We start from the raw sequence: 20,336 nt of genomic DNA on the forward strand, positions 1-20,336 counted from the left end.
TTCTTTAACACTGGAGCTGAAGAATTCCCAAACAAATGGTCCTTGTCAAGAGGTGCATTTAATAGCTGAGACGTAATGTTATCAGTGAAATTCTGTAATCTAATTCATGCATTCCTATGCATTCCTGTTCCTGCAGCAGCAGCTCTGGGCATTGCATCTACTGTGCTGTAAGCACTCTGAATAGAAAGATTTGTGACCTGTGAGGCAGAGTTTAGCATTTACAATGAGAAAGATTTAGTGTCAAGAGATTGCTAAGAAAATTAAGGTTTGATGAATACTAACAACAGCAGACAGCTGATACTTGGGCATTTTTTTGTCTGGGAATTGATTGCTTTAAATGCCAAAGTGGTAGATGAATTAACATTTTTTTCAAATCTGTCAAATGAATGGAGGTAGAATCAAATGGCCGATAGCATTCAGAGATCCATCAATGACCTCCCTCACCCTCAGGTAGAATAATTCTAGGTTCTCCTTTCTCAGCAACAGCTTGATATATGGCCTGACAGAAAAGGCCTAAATCCTGGACCTTAGGAGTCATGCTAGAGGAAACAAAACAGCCAGAGTGATGGTCTAAGGGCTGCAAAAGCACCTCCATGGAGATGTGATTCAGACTGTAGAAAAGAATATTTGTTGCTCACAAATGCAAGTTTTTTCTGTGATAAGCATTTTTAGATATGTATTTTATTTTCATAAAACCTAACTTTTATAACAATGTGGTCTAACTTAGAGCAAGCTGTATACTAGAAAAGCAGCAAGCAATTTGCTACAGGTTTTCAAACGTGAAGACTTTTTTGTTCCTTAAATTGAGGAGTGCATCGGGCCTGGTACTCTTTAGAAGACAGGTGAAGAGCATCAGAACTGAGAACTGATATTTATTTTTTCTCTCTTCAAGACGAAGAGTATGCCGTATTGATAAGTTGTTGTTGTTGTTTATCTTTCGGCTTTTCCCAGTTAGGGGTCGCCACAGCAGAACTCCAGTCCGCTAATGATTGGCAGTTGGTTTTTATGGTGTCGAGTTGCCAGCCCAATGCACAACCTTCAACGAAGGCACGCCCATTCAACGCATGTCTTTCGAACTCTCACTCGACCACGGGGAGGACATGCAGACTCCACACAGAAGGCATATATGACGTATCGATAAGTGATATTGGGAAATGACCCAGTTGTAAGTCTGATGTGTGGTTCTCTTCAACGGTTAGGTCATCATAAGGACACCATTCAGAATACAGAGTTAAATATTCCAAGCAAGTTAGAAAGCTGAAATGGTAAATGGTAAAATATTGCAGCCAAAGACATTGATTGCTCACATTCAAAAATATACAAAACTAGTAAATGAATGCCAAATGTACAATGTTAACAAACAGATTGAAAATTACCTCACTTAAGTAAATGGCTCAATAGGTTCAGAATACTGATGTAAGCAGCCTAGAGCACAACATTCCATCTTGTAAATGTGAAACACTACTGCTCGTGAGGTGGAAATATGTGAAAAATATGAAACGCTGCCTCAAAGGATGGTTAACATGCTAATAGTACTTAGAAAAAAATTTGTTTTGAAGAACTAGTGTGATTCAGTATGATTTACCATGGATATCACTTAAAAAACAACATTCTTAACATTACATGTGTGGCAGGCCATTTCAATGTAGAACTGTGAGGAACATGGAATTTTTAAGGCTCTCATCTCTCATAATGAGGTACACCTGACAGCTATGATAAACAGTGGTGTTATTTTTTTTCTGAGAACTTCAACTGCCTATTTTGGGTTGGAGAGCAGTGATGTACACAGCAAACAGGCCCTAGAGCCTTTAGAAGCAGAACTGCCACACAGCAGTTGTAGTGTCATGAAGCTGCAGGGAGTATTACTTAACATTATCTCTGGAAGACTTTGTGCTGTACTAGACAGAATCAAAAGATTTTAAATTTGAGGATAATTTATTTACAAATAAAACAATAATTTAGTTTACCAAGAGAAGCTAAACTGCATTTTTAAGAAAACTAAATGGTATTTTACATAATAATGAATTCTGTATACAGCATTTATGAATATGTGTGTGTGTGAGTGTGTGTGTGTGTGTGTGTGTGTGTGTGTGTGTGTGTGTGTGTGTGTGTGTGTGTGTGTGTGCGCATGTGTGCATGTGTTTATGTGTGTATGTATGTGTCTGTCTAGGAGTTTTCTTTGAATAAAAACTGAAACTTTCCTTGTGTTTAATAGTGATTAAATAATAACTGCCTGACAACTTTAAAGTATTTTACTGAAATATTAGGTCCTGCAGTGTAATTATTAAAAAAAAAAACAATTATGCAGTTCTGTGGTAACTTTCTATTCACAGCAAGACCTACTTGTGCATTCTATTCTCGTTACCTCTATGTTCTGGAATCTGAATATGTATCATCTGAATGGAAGGCTTTAGTATCAAGGTTATTCACCTTGGATAAGGGAGTTTACAGTTGTTGTTGTTGTTGTGTCTTTCGGCTTATCCCGGTTAGGGGTCCCCACAGCGGAACTCCGGTCCACTAATGTTTGGTAGTGGATTTTTGTGCGCCGACTTACCAGCCCTGATGCACAACCTTCAACGAAGGCACGCCCATTCACGCATGCCTCCACACAGAAGATGCTCTAGCTGAGAATCGAATGGGACAATGTCTTGCTGTGAGGCGACAACGCTACCGCAGCACCACTGGAGTTTACAGTACACATTTAAAAACAGTTCATAGGTAGGTACTAGGCTATCGGAACAAGGGACCTAAGTAAGCCTAGCCAACAAGGCTCCCTGGCTTACGCCACCCAAGAAAATTAATTTCCTGTGCCCCTGTCGAGCAGAGCCACAGAAGTGATCCCCGGGGTATATTTTCTATTTCCCATCCACTCATCAATATTTTTCTTGAAGAGTGCTAATGAGAAACTTTGCTTGACATAGATGGGTAGCTTGTTCCAGAGTATAGGAAGTCTCTGGGACAGGAATCTATCCCTCCAGCATGTCCAATTTATTGTGGTGACAAGGTTTAGGTCCCTAGAGCGTGTAGCTCAGAGGGATTGGGATTTCTTTAGGTGTAGCATGTCTAACAGCTTTGGGTTTAACATAGCTTTATATGTTAGGCAGAGATCTCCTCGGAGTAGGTGATATACTACAGAGTAAAGCTGGAGTTTTTTGAGACTGTCAGCATAGGGCATCTGTTTGAGGCCAGTAATCCTCTTTCCTATAGGCACACACAAACACACACACATTTTATATAGATATATACATATATATATATATATATATATATATATATGTATACATATATATATATATATATATATATATATATATATATATATATATATATATATATGTGTATACATATATATATATATATATATGTATATATAGACAGACAGATACAGATATATATGTATTTATGCAGGCATACATGTTGACACCAAAGCAGAATGAGATGAGTTACTGTCTTTTTCCCTGAGGTCTCTTCAGGCACTCCATCCCCCAAACATGGCCTGCATCTGATCTCTCTTACATGTAACTAACAAAAGTAGCACCAGCAGCACTGACTGATCACCATTCTGGGAAGAGTAATCTCCAAGTACTGCCAAAAAATTCATTTATCTTGTTTCCAGACAGGATCATTTGTTGTTCAATAGTTATACTCTCATCCACCGAGCACTATTACTTATAAATAGATGGATCATCTCTGAGGGTGACATATGCTTGTTATCACTGACCTTATGTTTATTTCATGTCCTGTCAGTATGTTTTTACTTAAAACAAAGATACCAAACATTCCTGATGATAATTACATCATTTCTGCTTAACAATACTCATGTAACTGATGAAAAGAGGCAAGGGCTGAACCATATAATAACATGCCAGACTAGGACAGTTATCACTACTACCACTGTCACTTATCACTATCACTGTCACTGTCACGAGTCAGGACATATTAGGGAGGGGAAATGAGACTGAATCTCCAGTCAAAAAACATCCTTTGGTGACTGTCATTAGTTCTACTTTCCTTTTCTTGCTACCCTGTCAGTACTCCTCTTATTTGTAATCTCTCCCCTCCAGATGAACCACCCTGAGCACTCCTCATTTTTTGTACTGGTTGCCTGCCTCTCTGTATTGAAGCTGATCAGTTTACTTTAGGTGCAAAACTTCTCCTACAAGCCCTATCCACCGTTATAAATCTGACTTTTTATTCCTCAGTACTTCCTATATGTCTCTGCACTTTTCTGACACTTCCCCCTTGCTATTTGTATCATGTTGACTCCTGCCTGACCACTTCTTGGTCTATCTCCCCCCATCACTTATCACTGCTGTCTGAACCTGATCATTCAACTTGGCTTGATTCTGATGTCCCTCTTTTTCATGTCTGCCTTTCCTTTCTTTAACTTGCCCAGCACCAACCCACTTGACTGTACACCTCTTGACAGCCAATTTCCATCTTCTCCTATCCCATGCCTTTTCTGTCCCTACATTTAGCAACTCAGTCCTGTCAAATGACTTCCTGTTGCCTTCCCTTCTTAGTCCCTCTCTATATTCTCTCACTTGAGTAGTTATTTCAACAAGCAGATAATTCTCAAACATCCTGAAGGTCCCATATTTTGTTGTAAACTTCACATCCTCTGCCACCCCAAAGCTTCCTGAGCCAATCTGCTTTCTCATCCTGAGGACCTCACCAATACCTTCCCCTCCTCCTCCTAATTCAGTCTGTACTTCTTTCATTCTGTCCAATTATGTGATAAACTACACACACACACACACACACACACACACACACACACACACACACACACACACACACACACACACACACACACACACACAGACACACACACAATTATTTAACACCTAGCTAGGATTTTTGCTTTCTTACTATCCAAGATTCACTAATTAAGAGTAGCCTGGTAGAGACTGGAGTCTGCATAGGATTGCTGGCTTCAAGGGTGTCAGGACTGTAGTGAGAGATTATGTCACTCAAGGATGCAGGTGACATGCCCTCACTGATGGCCATTAAATTCTGGGAGTCTTACTGGGCCTCAGCAGTGGAGTTATAGTTAAAACATGCAAAAATGTAATCTGCAGATGGCTGCCTTCCAGATTCTAAGTGCTTGCAGCTATTTCCTAACAGCTGCGGATACATCTGTGTTTTTCAGATACTGAATATTTAGACTGTTATACAATGAATACTACCTTCTTTTTACCACAACTCAAAACCAACTCCATTACCTCCATATCCTCAAACTAGTGTCCCTTCATTCTTAAATAACCCTCAGGTGGCCTTGTTATAATGGACTATGCTTTCGACAAAACAGGTCTAGCTATGTGGAATTTAATTCCCACAGATATCAAGAGTAGTCCTCTTCCAAAAGGATAACAGAAAATGACAGAAGCTGATTTTTTACTGTTTTATTATAACAGCTCCTATCACCTCATGTTATCATCTTCTGAGGAGTCGGATCCCATGAAGACAAAAAGTTTAGGCACAAAGGGCTGTGCTAATAAAAAAGATAAAATGAGATTCCACCTTTTTCTCTTCTTATTTTTCAATATTTCAAGTGAAATAAATAATTGTTATTTTATAATATTCCTCACTTGCCATGTTTTCAAAATCATGCTTTGCAAACATTTAAGAGATACCGCTTACTATATTTGAAGAGACCCCAGGAGCATTAATTTTCCTCTCTATTTCCTTTTTACCTAATTTGATCTGTACTTCTTTCTTAATGGCAATCTAATTATTTATCTAGCCTTATGACAAGCAACATTCCCTCTGCTTCACCAACCTCTTTTCCCTTTTACTATCTTTCTCAATTTTCAATTGTTATTTTTCCTAGTTCTAATTCTCTCCTTAACCTACTTTACTTTCAGGATTATTTTTGCTATTCCTTCTAAATCTTGCATACATTATTGCCTGCATGTTACTATTCTCTGCAAAGAGACACTATCTGACAATATGTCAGTCTGCTTGTTTAAGTTGTTATTTCATTATGAATGTACCGCTGTGATAATGAAATTGTTTTATTCGCATTACTCCATTAAATCTAGTGTATTATCTGAGGTTGACTCAGCTATAGTTTATCACTTCAAGGGGACTTCAGACAAATACATGTACCTGGCTAACAAATGAATGAATGGCAATATAAATAAATAAATGAATAAATAATCAAACAAATAAATGAGTAAGTAAATAAATGCATAAATAACTAAATAAATAACATGATATATTGAAACAGTGGAGTAGTCTAAACCTTATCCATTATAAGTAATAAAAGGAGACTGTAGCAGCAGCATATTTATAGATTCATAGATTAGTACTAGGCTAGCCGCCATTGTGGGACATTTGAAGCCTAGCCAATTACCCCATGTGAGAATCAAACATTGCAACTTGCATCTGCAAGGTAAACACCTTAAACATTCTGCCATCCTCCCACATTGTTTAATTAGGAGTTACAAAAACACTTTGCAATAATCAAACATATTTATTTGTTATATTTATTTATTTATTGCATTTGTCAGCCAGGATTGCTTTTTTGGACTAAGCCTCTTTTCAGTGAAATCTGGGGAGAAAAGTGTTTGCCAGATTATATTTCTGGAGAAAAGTTCCACCAGTGTTATCACACCGAACATAATAAAGCTGTTTCTATCAATCATGCAAACATAAAGCAGACAGCAGTACAAAAAAGTAAAAGACTGTTTTATGGGCTACTATTCAAGCATGACACATTTGCAATATCAATAATTTGGTAATGTTATGTAGTTTAAAAGGAAGTGCAATGCAAAACAACTTACTACAATTTTCATGTGATGAGGAATAATTAGTAAACTATAGTTGAAGAGAAATCAGATTACCATATATACAGAGTGGAGTGCAAAGTGTATAATATAAATTGTGTACGTTTAATACCACAGAAGTGATACAAAATCTTATGAAGTTACATAATAAGACACTAATATGGTAAAAAGAGGTAGAAACTAATTTACAGAAACAATAAAATATTACATCAAATGTTGGAATTTGAAAAAAAAAATTGTGGACTGTCAGCAGATAGTTGACATTGAATAGGGTGCTCAGGAGTAGTTACATGCTATTAATTTTATTTATTTATTTGCAATTTGATTACCGGGAAAGCCCACTGGGATGAATTGACCCATTTTCAGTAGAGGCCCGGGGAGAAAATCTCCAAGATGCATTATACAATTTAGATACAACTGATAGTTAATATTAAAGATAATATTATGTAGAATAGTTACTCAAATGCATTCAATATCATGCATAGTTAACAAATTAATTAAGCTTGAAGGTAGGGATCATACAGTTTCATTTGAGGAAAACAGATATGTTAGGTGTGGAAACAGTTTACTTACAAACCTTTTAAGAAAATGTAAATACGCTTTACATACACACATCAAAAGCAGAATGCTATTTACAAGGTTGGGCTGTGAGAGGGTAGCTGTAGGAGTTGTTGAGAGCTTAGAGAAAAGCTATAGAAATTGTTGAGAGCTTAGATAGGCTCATAGGAAAACAACTGAGAGTTGTAGAGCTTGGGAACCAGAGAGAGAACCCCCTTTGATTAGGCTGGGTGAAGGCAGGTACATTTCCATTTAGTGGACAGGTGTTTGAATAGTTGGGTTTTGAAGTTTTCTGAGTTTGGTATGGTTCTTAGTGTGGAGGGAAGGGAATTCCATTTTTTTGCCTAGTGAGAAAGATAGGAGAAGTTGGCCAACAGGACGTTTAGGTTTATGGATAGTAATTAAGTTCTGATTTTCAGATCTGAGAGCTCTGTTGGGGTGTATAAGGGGGAAGGATGTTAGTTAGAGCGGGACATTTTGTTGGGTGAAATATGAGTCTATGTGCAGTAGTGAGTTGGAGATAGTCTAGGTAGTTTGGCAGTTCAAGCCAATTCAGGGATTGTAGGGTCAGGCAGTGAAGGGTGGTATTTTTAGATTTAGAGGCAAATTTAGAGATTTTGTTGTAGCAGTTTTCTAGTTTAGTGGTGATAGAGGAGGACAGGTTGGTTAGGTGGGGGGGGGGGGGTCCGTATAATAAGGAAGGAAGAAGATAAGCAGAGGCCAGAGTTTGCCTGGTAGAGTTGGAGGGAAAGCGATTATTCCTATACAGCATACCTAGCTTTTGGTGGGTTTTCTTAATATTTTGTTGATTATGAATATCAAACTTGAGGTGTTCATCTACAGTAATGCCAGTAGTTTGGCAGAGGGGACCACTTCTATAGGTGAGTTGGTTTGACTATAGACTCTGAAGTTGTTTTTATCATAGGAGAGGGTCTTTGCGGGAGGGAATAGTAGAATCTTTGATTTATTTGCACTGAGAGAGAGGTGATCTTGGCGCATCCAGTTTTCAGTTGAGAAGGCAGTTTGGGTTTTAGTCAGCAATTCAGAGAGGTTTGAGGCAGAGCAGACTAAGGTTGAATTGTCTGCATATTGAATGATTTTAGCATCAGCAATAGCAGTGTGAAAGTTATTGATGAAGATGTTAAAACGCACTGGCCCAAGGATGGATCCCTGTGGTACACCAGCTGGGGTAGGTAGGAAGTAAGAGATGTAGTTATTCCATTTGACTGCCTGTGATCTGTTTGACAGACAGCTGGAGAACCAGGATAAAGCATTATGTGAGAGATTAAGGTTTGAAAGATGACACAGAAGGTGTTTGTGGGAAAACATATCAAAGGCTTTAGACAGATCGATTAAAACAGTAAAAATGAAGTGTCCTGAATCTCAGGCTCGATTGACAGTTTCTAGGAAAGAGAGTAGAGTGGTTATTGTGCTATGGCCTGGATGAAAGCCATGCTGGGTAGGAGTGAGAAGATTGTTTTGGGTCAGGAAAGGCATAAGTTGGAGGGGGATGCATTTTTCTAGGATTCTGGAGATTGGTGAGAGCAAATCAATGGGGCTAAAGTTTGAGATGCTGGTATTTTTGCCTCCTTTTTGAAGAGGAAGAATATAAGCTGAGCGCCAGAGTTTGGGGATGTATGATTATTTTATGGATTGGTTAATAATGATGCTGATTGGAAGAGCAATGCCATCAGCAGCAAATTTTAGGAAGGAAGAGGGAATATAGTCAGGAGCATTAGAGCAAGATTTAAGTTTAGACAAAAGTTTTTTTATAAAGTTAGTAGAGATGGGTTTGAGTTCAAACAGATGAGGTGAGTTAGAAGGGGGAGAGTGTAGAGCAGTTGGGTTATTATTGTGAAATGTCTTGGTGAGGCTAGTAATAGTTGCTATGAAAAATGGGTTAAATTCAGAGCCTAGTTCGAGGTCAGATTTACTTGGGTCAGGACAGGGATTACTCCTGGAGCCTGGACTGAGGAGTGAGTTTATTGAGTTCCAGAATATTTGTTTTTTTTTTTATTGTTATTGGAATGAAGTTTGATATAGTAGGATTTTTTGTCTTTGGTGATTAGTCGTTTTGCATGGTTGCGGAGCTGTTTATATTGGAGCAAGGTGTTGGCCAGTTTATTGTTTTGGTAAAGCTTCCATAGTTTGTCTCTGCAGTGCATAATCTGTTTTGTCTCTTTGGATAGCCAAGGAGCAGTTTTAGTTTTTATCCTTTTGTTTCTTAGTGGGGCTAGTGAGTTTAAAGTATCGAGGAAGACAGAGTTGAAGTATTCTATAGCCTTGCCAAGAGGAAGAATGTTTAGAATTTGCCAGTTCATTTGTTTGAAAGTATTTGAGAAAGTAGATGGATTGAAGCTACTGAGGTTATGAGTTTGAATGTATTGATGCTGGTGTGGGGAGGAACTAATTGAGCGATGCATAAAGGCTGGGAGGTGGTCGCTAAAGGTATCAGGAATTGTGCCAGAATTGGTTATTTTATTTGGATCTGAGACTAGGATCCAATCTATACTGGATCCAAAAGGGTTTATTTTGTTAGGTCGAGTGATGGAAAGGATTATTTGAGTGAAGTTATAGAGGTTAATGGATAGGGAGGGAGAGGGGCAATTGATTTTATTCCAGTCAATATTCACATCACCAAGGATATAATTTTCATAGTTAATTTCAGTACAGGCCCATAGAAGAATATTTTCGAGTGTAGAGATATTGTTACCAGGTGAGATATATAGGGCAATGATACAGATATTTCTATGTTTATTTAGTTTTAGAATTCCAGCAGTTAGTTCAGTGTTCTGGAATTGAAATGTGCAGGGGAATTAAGGTAAGAAGGTTGGAGTAGACTAGGGCAGTGCCTCCACCATTTTTATTTAGTCGGTAATTTCTGAGACAATGAAATCCTGGGGGCAGAATATCAGAGTTGGAGATAAAGGGCTTGAGCCATGTTTTGGAGATGGCTAAGATATCTGGTAGATTATGGCTTAACCAAGCTTGAAACTGGTGTACTTTGTTGTTTAGACTTTGTGCATCAATTGTAAAAATCTTAGGGTGTTGATATAGGAGGAAGAGGATAATGTGTTAATAAAGGATGTAGGGCCAGGGTTAGGATGGATATCACCAGCTTGGACTAGATAGTTGAAGGAGATATCCTTTAGTCATATTGGTCTGTCAGGCATGAATTTTGGTAGACTGTAGATTGGAGCAGGTGACAATGTCTTGAATTTAGGGTGAAATAGGTGCAGAGGGTTGGGCTGAATGAGAGAAGAGGAGATAGAGTGGAAATGGGTGTAAGAGTAAAGCAGAAGGTGGGTTTGTATGGTAGTTGCCTTTGTAGGTGGTATTGGACAAGCATAGGTGAAATATGAGTTAGCACAGTATAAGGGAAGTAGGAACATAAAGAAGAGACTGGGGGACTGGAAGGTGTGATAAATTGAGGAGAGCATGTTGGAGCAAAGAGAGAGAGGTATGACTGGTTAGGAAAATAGAGAAGGCTATGAAGATGAAAGGGTTTAAAAAGTGATGGAGGTATTCTAGAGATTTAAGGAAAGAGGAGGGGACTATAATTATTGGATGGAGTACAGATTACAGAGTTTAAGAAGGATGGCTATAGGTGGGAGGAGTAATGAGCGGGAGCTGGTATTGGGTAATTAGGCTGAGAGGGTGGGGTAAGATAGGAATAAAGCTAGGAGTACTGGGGCGGGTAGGAATTGGGGGCAGGGTAGGGGAGCGGAGTGAGCCTGTAGGGCGAATGGAGCAGGAAAGAACACTAGAGGTGAGTATGGCAGAGAAAGTATCAGCAAAGAGCAGTTTAAAGGTTGTAGCTGGATGGTATGAGCTAAATATTTCCAGCCAAAAAATGAAGGCTGCTTTTACAGAGGGTGGTTTAGCAGGGGGGGGGGGCATATTTACAGTCTACGGATATTAACTCACAACCAACTGTTTTTGAAAAAAATAAAACTTGTTAGGATTATAAAGAATATCTAGGATTTATATTGGTAGATGTTGCCACCTAATGGTAGATGGAGATAGCAAACAGCAGGGATAGTTTGACCAGTCTTGGGTTTAAATATATTCTAGGGTAGTGATAACAGGAGGGGAGAGGGCAAATGGTCTGCGGTAGGCTGCTAGATCATGCACACGAGAGGGCAGACTAACTCTATAGATAGTACATCAAGTCTACATTTAATTAGTGTTAAGCAACATACATTTACATTTACACAATCTTGTTGGGGGTCTTCTCAGTAGTATTTTTCTAAGTACTAAGTAATTTAAATGGAATGATAAAAATATAGGGTTAAGTTATGTTATGATATATGTTAAGTAATGTTATACGTTATACTGTGTTATGTTACATTATGTTATGTTATATATTATGTTATCTACCAAGGTTACCAATTTGGAAGGCACATTTCTTCAAAATTAACACTAAGGCATATTTATGTTGACATAATACCTGGGGGTTGGTATAATACTTTAGACATTTACCTCACAGTCCCAGGTTACAAGGTTTGAGTCTCACCTTTGGAAAACTGGCTTGACTGAAAATGGCCCACAAGGGCAGTAGCCTAGTATTAACTTATGAACCTAAATAAAAACATTTTCCATCCACTGTTATTGCATCTTCACCATGCACAGATAACTTAGCTCTGTGTAAAATGCCTGTGTCAGTGGTTCAAATTTAATGTCAGCTACCTTAGTATTTGATACTACTGATAAATTTATGAAATCAATAGTGAAAGGCCAATGTGCAAAATTAGGGAATTCAGCTTTTCTTATCATAACTAAGCAAACAAATAGATCTGTTTGAATTCTACCTAGAAGCTTACAATTGTAGACTAAGAAAACTGTATTCTTTATTTGACGGTATTTCTAGTGACTTAAAAGATGCAGCTGCATTTGCATGTCTCAACTGTGCCATATAAGTGGAAAGACCAGAAGGTTTGGTCAGGCACAACACTGTTCAGGGATGCAATTTAATAATAAGATAAGTTGAGGTTAACACTTTGCTATCAGCATGTTACTGTTGTTGATTTAAATCTAAATCTTTGTGACCACAAAGACTTAAGCCATGCCAAAGCTGCTTATTTGTGTTCTTGCAAATTTATATGCATTTGCTCATCCACCTTAGCATCTGTCATCTCTACATTTTTGCCTTTGATTTTTCCCAACATTAGTGTCTTCACTGATGAATCATGTCTTTACATTGTCTTTACATTATATAATTTTTGCTATAAGGCCTTCCAGTGAAGAGTCTGGATTTATTTCTTTAAGTATTAATGGATTTGATCTTCATTCAGTCCACAAAACTGTCAGAAGATTTGTACAACACCACAGTTCAAAACCATCAATTTTTGGTGGACAGAAATGCTTCTACTTATAACTCAACTTTCTCAGCCATGTGTCACTACTGGGAAAATCACAGGCTTGTGTATATAAGCCTTTGCTGACAACGCTATATCTTTACACTTTAAAATCTTATCCAGATTTGCCATAGTTTTCCTTTCAAAAATGAAGTGTTTTTGAATTTCATGGCTACAGCCACCATCTGCACAGATCTTTCAGCCTAGGAGAATATTTTTTTTCTCTGCTTCCACATCTTCCTCCTCTATTTACAAAGAAATGACAGAACTTGATGGCATAACTAGATTTTATGATAACAAGCAACATGACAGGTTTAGGGCTTGCTGTTTTCACCTTCGTCAACAGGCTCTTTGTCTCTTCCTTACTATCAGTCAGTAGAGTAATATCAGTTGCATATCTGAAGTTGTTAATATTTCTCCCAGCATCTAATTTGAGTAAATCAGCATTTTGCTTGATATACTCTCCATACAAACTGGATAAGAAGGGCATTGCTTTTGCAAGTTTCAACTGTGCCATATAGTACATGTTCTACTCCTTTCTCAGTCTTGAATAAGTCATTTACTGCAGAGGCCACTCTGGTGGCATAGAAGGATAAAGCCCTGACTACAGCCCAGTAGACCCAGTTTCAATTAGCAGCTCAGATGACTGGCAGAATGGCAAGGGATGATTGGTGGTTATGTGGGAATTCCCAGCTACAATCCCTGGCAGAGGCTAGGGACATTGCATAAGGGGGTGTATTTCAAGTGGGATAGGGCTATTGGTATGGCTCAGCTGCCAGAGTCAGGGTGATGTGCTGCACACCCCTATTGCATACCTGCCCAATGTGCATCAACACAGAACTGCATGGGGGGATAGTCGGAAGTTCATAGCTAAAAATAAGCATGTAATCAGAGACCTCCCCAGGACACACTTAGGTTGCATGACCAGTCCCAGCAGTAAGCAGAGTATGACAAGGGGTACAGAGCTGCTAGTATACCTAGCATGAATATGGGCACTGGGTAGCAGTGCTATGAAGATGATGCAGGGGACAAACAATAAACAATTTATTCCATATTTGGTTTGATGTATTGCTGCTTCTTCTGCATACAAATTCTACAAGACACAAAGGTGGCCTAGTACCCTATTTCTAATCTGCCAAACTTTATCATGGTCGATGTAGTCAAATGCTTTAGAGTAGTCAATAAAGCAGGAAAAAAAATTCTGGGTCTCCCTTGCTTTGTCTAACATCCAGTGGGTGTTGGTAATTTGATATCTGGTGCCTCTGCCCCTTCAAAAATCAGTCTGTCCATCTGGCTGTTCTCAGTCCACATGCTGCTGGCATCTAGCTTGCAGGACTTTGAGCATTATCTCATTGGTATTTTAAACATTGCATTTTCTTGATAATTTGTGCATTCTTCAGCACTGCGCTTTTGTTTGGCTGGAACATAAATCAACATTTTCCAGTCTATTGGCAATAGTCATGTTTCCAAAATTTGCAGGAAAATTTCATGTAGCACTGTAACAGCATCATTTTATAAATTTTTAAGGAATTCTGCTAGAATTCCATTACTTCACATGGCTTTGTTATTAGGTAAGATTTTTCTGGGGTCCATTTACATTCACTTTCTAGGGTGTCCAATTCTAAATTGGAGAACATACCATCATATGCATCAGTGATACTAGGGTCCTTCTTAAACAGTTTCTTCTGTATATTCCTGCTACCTCTGGTTCATATGTTCGGCTTTATTTAGGTCCTTCTTATCTTTGTATTTCATTATGCCCATTTTTTACCTGGAAGTCTCCTTTAATATTACTACTCTTTCTTCTTTAACAGATCTCTCGTCTTTCCCACTCTATTGTTCATTTACACATGCCACTCTGTGTCTCCTTGCTATTCTCTGAAAGTCAGCATTCAGTTTGACATATTTTTCATATCCACACTGCCTTTTGCTCTCCTTCTTTCTTCAACTAGTTCTAATGCCTCCTTAGACCGCCATTTTAGCTTTTTAGGCTTCTTTCAGTTTGGAATATTTTGATGCACCTCCATTATAAAAAACTTCTGCCCATACTTTTTTCAGGTGGTCTATTACCAGGTCTGATCCCTTAATTCTAGTCTACACCTCCTCCACCTGTTCACTTGGAATACTGATGATCCCATATCTTACTGGTCTAGATGCATGTCTTCTTTTCTATAATCTAGTTCTAATACTTGGAGTTACAAGCTGATAGTCTGAGCCAGAGTCAACTCCAAGTGCTATTTTTGCTGAATGTATAGAACCCTTCCATTTCTGACTGTAAAGTGTATAGTCAGTCTGATTTTGGCACTGACCATCTGGTGGTAGCCATGTGTAAAGTCATTCCATCAATTATTATTTTAATACACTGCCTTAAGACAAATATCATGCATGGTTTTTAAAATTTTACAGGTATGAAACTCACCTGATTATCTTCTTTATCTATACTAGAATTATCTCGTTTCAAGATAAAACGCTTTTGAGACTCGTCACTTTGATCATCTTTAATGTGTTCTCCAAATCTTTGTTCTGGTCTGCCAGCACAAAAGAATAAAGAGTTGTCACTGTATTTACTAACATTCAGTTTTGAAATCGTATCTGCATAATACCCAAAAAATAAAATGGAAAAATCAACAAGATGCATTTTAAACAATGCTAGAGGCTAAAGTGCTTCAAGAAATAAGTTTCCTTACACATGCAAGCACTTCCAAATCTGACATAGCTTAAATGTATAGCATTAATTTCAATACTTAGCATTATGTGGTCATACATGTGGACAGACATTTGCTGTATCTAGCTTTGCTAAAAGAATGCACCACAGGCTCTGTGGCAGCTCTTGAAATCCACAGTTATCCTCTGACTCCTATGTTCTGATCAGCTGTGCCTTTTCTCAATTTTTCTTTTTTTTAATGCTTTATCCAAATAAACAAATATGTCTATTCACAGTCCATTTTCAGCTGCATTCTAGCTGCAAGAGAAAATTTAGATACTACATAGATAATACATATATATATATATATATATATATATATATATACACACACACACACACACACACACACACACACACACACACACACATACTTTCATCCACACACACACACCCACACACATTATATATATATATATATATATATATATATATATATATATATATATGTGTCTACTTTTATCGAAATTTCACAATCTCGAAAAACAAAAGTAGAACCCCACTTTTGCGAAAGTGCACTTTAGCAAAAGATGATTCAGTGAATTGGAAAAATAAAATAAAAAAACTACTATAAACACTGTTTTGCAAGGGGGCAAGCACCCCTGCACCCCCCACAACCCCCTACTTAAATATACTAACTCAGAGATTGCACTAAAGTGGGGAAAAGGATATATTTCCTGTGATTCGGCGAATGTATAGAACTCTTCTATTTCTGACTGTAAAGTGTATAGTCAGTCTGATTTTGGCATTGACCATCTGGTGGTAGCCATGTGTAAAGGCATTCCATCAATTATTATTTTAATACACTGCCGATGGAGTGCACTTTCGCTTAAGTGGGTCCGACCTTCTGTTTCTCGACAAACTGTGTTTTCAGAAAACAGAAGTAGACCCATATATATATATTATATAATTCAGATGGTTGAGACCATATGACTGAGTTTCAGAAAAGTTAAAAAAAAAAAAGAACAAGTCTATGTTTTTGCAGGGGGCATGTCCCCAAGCACCAACACCCCATGCAAATTATGTATACCAACTACGAGATTACACTACAGTGAGAAAAAGGGTGAATTCCCCATTGAAGCACTTCTATATAGATCACGGTACAGTGGAGACCAGGCAATTAACCCTTTTCCCCACTGTAGTGCAATCTCAGAGTTACAAAAATGTAGATTTGTTTTTTGGAAACTTGATCATATGGTCTCAAATATATGAATTTCGAGTTTCTGAAAACTCAATGACAATATAAATACAACAAACATAAGAAAAGCTGGTACAGCTGATTGAGAGTCAGCTAATCATACGTACAGGCTTTTTTTCTGTGCGAGACTGTGGTACGGTAGGGATCAAGGAATTTGCCATTTCTACAGTGTAGGCTGATTTTGAAGTTGGTGTATACAATTAGCAGGGGGTGTGGGGGTACAGCCAGGGATTGGTTGGTGACTGACCAGTTGTGTTTTTCACTTGTTCAACACATTGAATTATATTGTAACACATGCACACACATTACACACTGTAGTGTAATCTTGGAGTTGGTATCCTGGCCAACACGAAGGGACTCTGTCTAACAAAGTTCACAGACACTTGCAAGTTGGGAGCTATTATTAACTCCCCAAGTGATGTTGACATCCTACAGAATTGGCCTCACTGTGACCAACGACTGGTGTCAGAACCATGGCCTTAAGCTCAATGCCAAAAATTGTGTCATCATCCCCTTTGGGAAAAACCCAGTTCCCATGAATTACTCCATTAATGGTAGTCCACTGAACACAGAAGGCATTATAAGAGATTTGGGAACACAGGTTGACAGCAACCTCTCTTTTGATAACCACATTACCACTGTGGTCAGAAAGTCCTATGTGGCACAAAGGGTTTTGCATCCAGGAAGAAAGAGGTCATTATCTCCCTCTACTCTTCCCTCATTAGTCCAATCATCGAGTACAATGCTCCATTTGGCATGTACCTCACTAGACACCTGCAACAACTGGAGACGCTGCAAAAGTACCTCACAAAGAGGACCCTAGGCCTCAAACACTTGTCCTATATGGACAGACTCAAGAGTAATCTTGATGAGTAGATGGGGAATAGAAAATTCACCCCGGGGATAACTCCAGTGGCTCTACTAGAGAGAGGCAGTGGGAACTAAGGTCGAGAGGCAGGATGCCAGGTTAATCCTACGGCTAAGCTTGTAAAGGCCCCAGGGCCATTAACCTAGTACACACCTATGAACATATGTGTAGATATACACACACAAAAACTGTTTAATCGGTTAACTCACATACTTCTGGAAAGTGGGAAGAAACCAGAGCACCTGAAGAAAACCCAAACATGTACAGTGAGAACACACAAATTCCACACAGAGTATTACTGCAAGTCATGATTGAACGTCTGACCCCCGGAGTTGACAGTCAGGAAAATAAGCTAACAGACTAACAGACTAACTGATATACTGGTAATATCTTCAAAATATGGAAATATTCCTACACTGAGGCCAGGCAGGTAGTGGATGACCCCCCCCCCCCATTGTAGAAGGACATAGTAGTCCACAAAAATCACAAAAACTGACAGGCCAAAGAAAAGCCATAAAAATGATAAAGTGGACTATTTAAGACAAGAAAGAAATTATGTATTGTTACTATTATGCAAAAAGCCCAGAATTTCTAGACACAAGATATACAAGACTTCTCACCTTCTCTTTGTCAATTATTTAAAACAGTATAGCTCATTAGATGAAGACCTGAAAGCACAACTGCAGGTTGTCAAACCTTTTTCAGATGATATAAAAATGTCATTTGGTCTTGATAAATTTGCAAAAGCAACCTTTAAAGCAAAAAAATTGCAACACCAGGAAAACATCAGTTTGGGACAAGAATGTGATATAAAAGAACTTGAGCAAGAGGGAGTGGACAAATATTTGGGACTTGAAGGATCAGCAAAAAAACATGAACAAATGTGAATAAAACTTAGTAAGGAATACTTTAGAAGACAAATTAATCCTGAAAACATTGTTGACATCTAGGAACAAAATCCAAGTTATAAACCAATTTGCTCTTCCTGTCCTAACTTATAGTTTTGGAGTAATTAACTGGTCCCAAAACATGTTGGACAGATTAGAAAGGAAAACATGAAGGATGCTTCATGCTCACCAAATGATTTATAAAAAATCAGTGTATACCAAGATTATAAATACCCTGTTCCAAAGGAGGGATGGGCCTTCTTGAAATTGATTACATGTATAGATCTGCAATCGTGGGACTCCACACTCCCACACCAGTGGGAGAGTGGTAAGCACTAGGTAGCCTATCCTCCAAGGGAAGAGTGAGTTTTGGCCCAGAAATTGTAGTTTATTTGGCCGTTTGGGTAGTTTTCCATCTCTTTCAACTTGCTGGCTTAAAAGCCTATGTTTGTACTTGTACCCCACCTTTCCTGTAACTAGTCTAGTCCAGGTACAGATTTGCTGTATTCCAGGACTCTTTGTAAGCTTCTGAGCCCCCCCCCCCAAACCTTTCTGTGTTGGAGAGAAGCCTTCTAGCTTATCAGTGGGAGTGGTAAGCATTAGGTAGCCTATTTACCAGAAGAGGAGTGGTTCCTGGCCCAGAAATTGTAGCTACTAGCCATTTGGGCAGTTTTTCTCCATCTCTTTCAATGTTCTGGTTTAAAAGCTGCACTTGCGCTTGTTTCCCACCTTTCCGGTAACTAGCCTAGTCCAGATACAGAGTTGCTGTATCCAGGACTGTTGGTAAGCTTCTGAGCCCCGCAAGCCTTTCTGTGTTAGAGGAAAGCCCTCTAGCATATCAGTGGGAGTGGTAAGCAATAGGTAGCCTGTTTACCATGAGAGGAGAGGTTCTTGGCCCAGAAATTGTAGCTTATTGACCATTTGGACAGTTTGTCCATCTCTTTCAACTTTCTGGATTAAAAGACCACATCTGCACTTTTTTCCCCATCTTTCCTATAACTAACCTACTGGGTAGCACTAGAAAGCCTTAAACTGATACAAGCCTTCTAGCTTAGGACAGAGACTTTGGAGTGATTATCAGTTTTCTGTACTTTCTTGTTGTACTTAACTGTTTTCCACGTAAATGCAGATTTTCCAGCGTTTATTGTGATTTAAAAGCTTGTTTTTTCACATATTGTACTTACCTGACTGCCTGCACATTTAAAAAGTTACTTTTTGTTTAAATAATTTGTTTAACTGTTGTAGGCTACACACTAAAGTGCAATAGCCTTTTCTGATCGTTTGTAGTCATTTAAAGCTGTTTAAGTGTATTTTTTACTGTTTTTGCCTTATCTTTAAAAAAAAAAAAAAAAAAAAAAAATCCTTGTTTCCCGCCTTTCTAAGCTAATATAGTCCAGTTTTCAGGCTACTGCTGAATTCAGGGCTGTGATACTAGTTTCTGAGTTGCCCATACCTTACTTGGATAGAAGGAAGTTTCTCTGTTCACCTGTGAGAGAAGGGAGCTTTGAGCAACCCATCTGTCCCTGGAGGAGTGGTTCCAGCCCAGAAGTTAGTAGCTGTTGGACATTTTGGGCTAATTTCTATCTATCTCTTTCATTTCCCTACTATAAAAACTGTGTTTGCATGGTTTTGCACACCGGGCAGAGCCTGTTAGCTATGGTTAAATTAATAACGGCTCCACTAAGTCTCCTCTTCAGTTTTTCCCTTGAAACTAGTCTAACTCTCAACCTAAGCACTCAAAAAGCATCTTACAGCCCAGCACTTGCTCAGACCTAATAGCAAGCACTAATATACCCTGACATTGATTGCCCAGCAGGGCAAGGCTCTTTATTCACCCCTCACCAACCAAGTGACTAAGCAGCTCACCTTTATTTATTTATTTTATTTATTTATTTTATTTTACATTTGTTGACCAGGCTAGTCCAACTGGATACATGTCCATTTTCAGTGGAGGCCCGGGGAGAAAAGCTCCA

General features: G+C 38.5%; 1 protein-coding gene across 13 annotated transcripts in view; it reads right to left on the reverse strand.

Moving 5' to 3' along the window:
* The window catches only part of ARPP21 (cAMP regulated phosphoprotein 21), a 1,402,215-nt gene that overhangs the window by 752,535 nt on the left and 629,344 nt on the right, over positions 1-20,336 (reverse strand). For all 13 annotated transcript variants that reach the window (XM_044065000.1, XM_044064996.1, XM_044064997.1 and 10 more), the window contains one exon: positions 15,126-15,234. In XM_044065000.1, coding sequence (XP_043920935.1) covers positions 15,126-15,234 — 109 coding nt within the window. The remainder of the gene's footprint in view (positions 1-15,125; positions 15,235-20,336) is intronic.

This window comes from Protopterus annectens, chromosome 3.part0 (genome assembly GCF_019279795.1).
Source record: "Protopterus annectens isolate FY-2018-M chromosome 3.part0, PAN1.0, whole genome shotgun sequence".
NCBI classification, from domain to species: Eukaryota; Metazoa; Chordata; order Ceratodontiformes; family Protopteridae; genus Protopterus; species Protopterus annectens.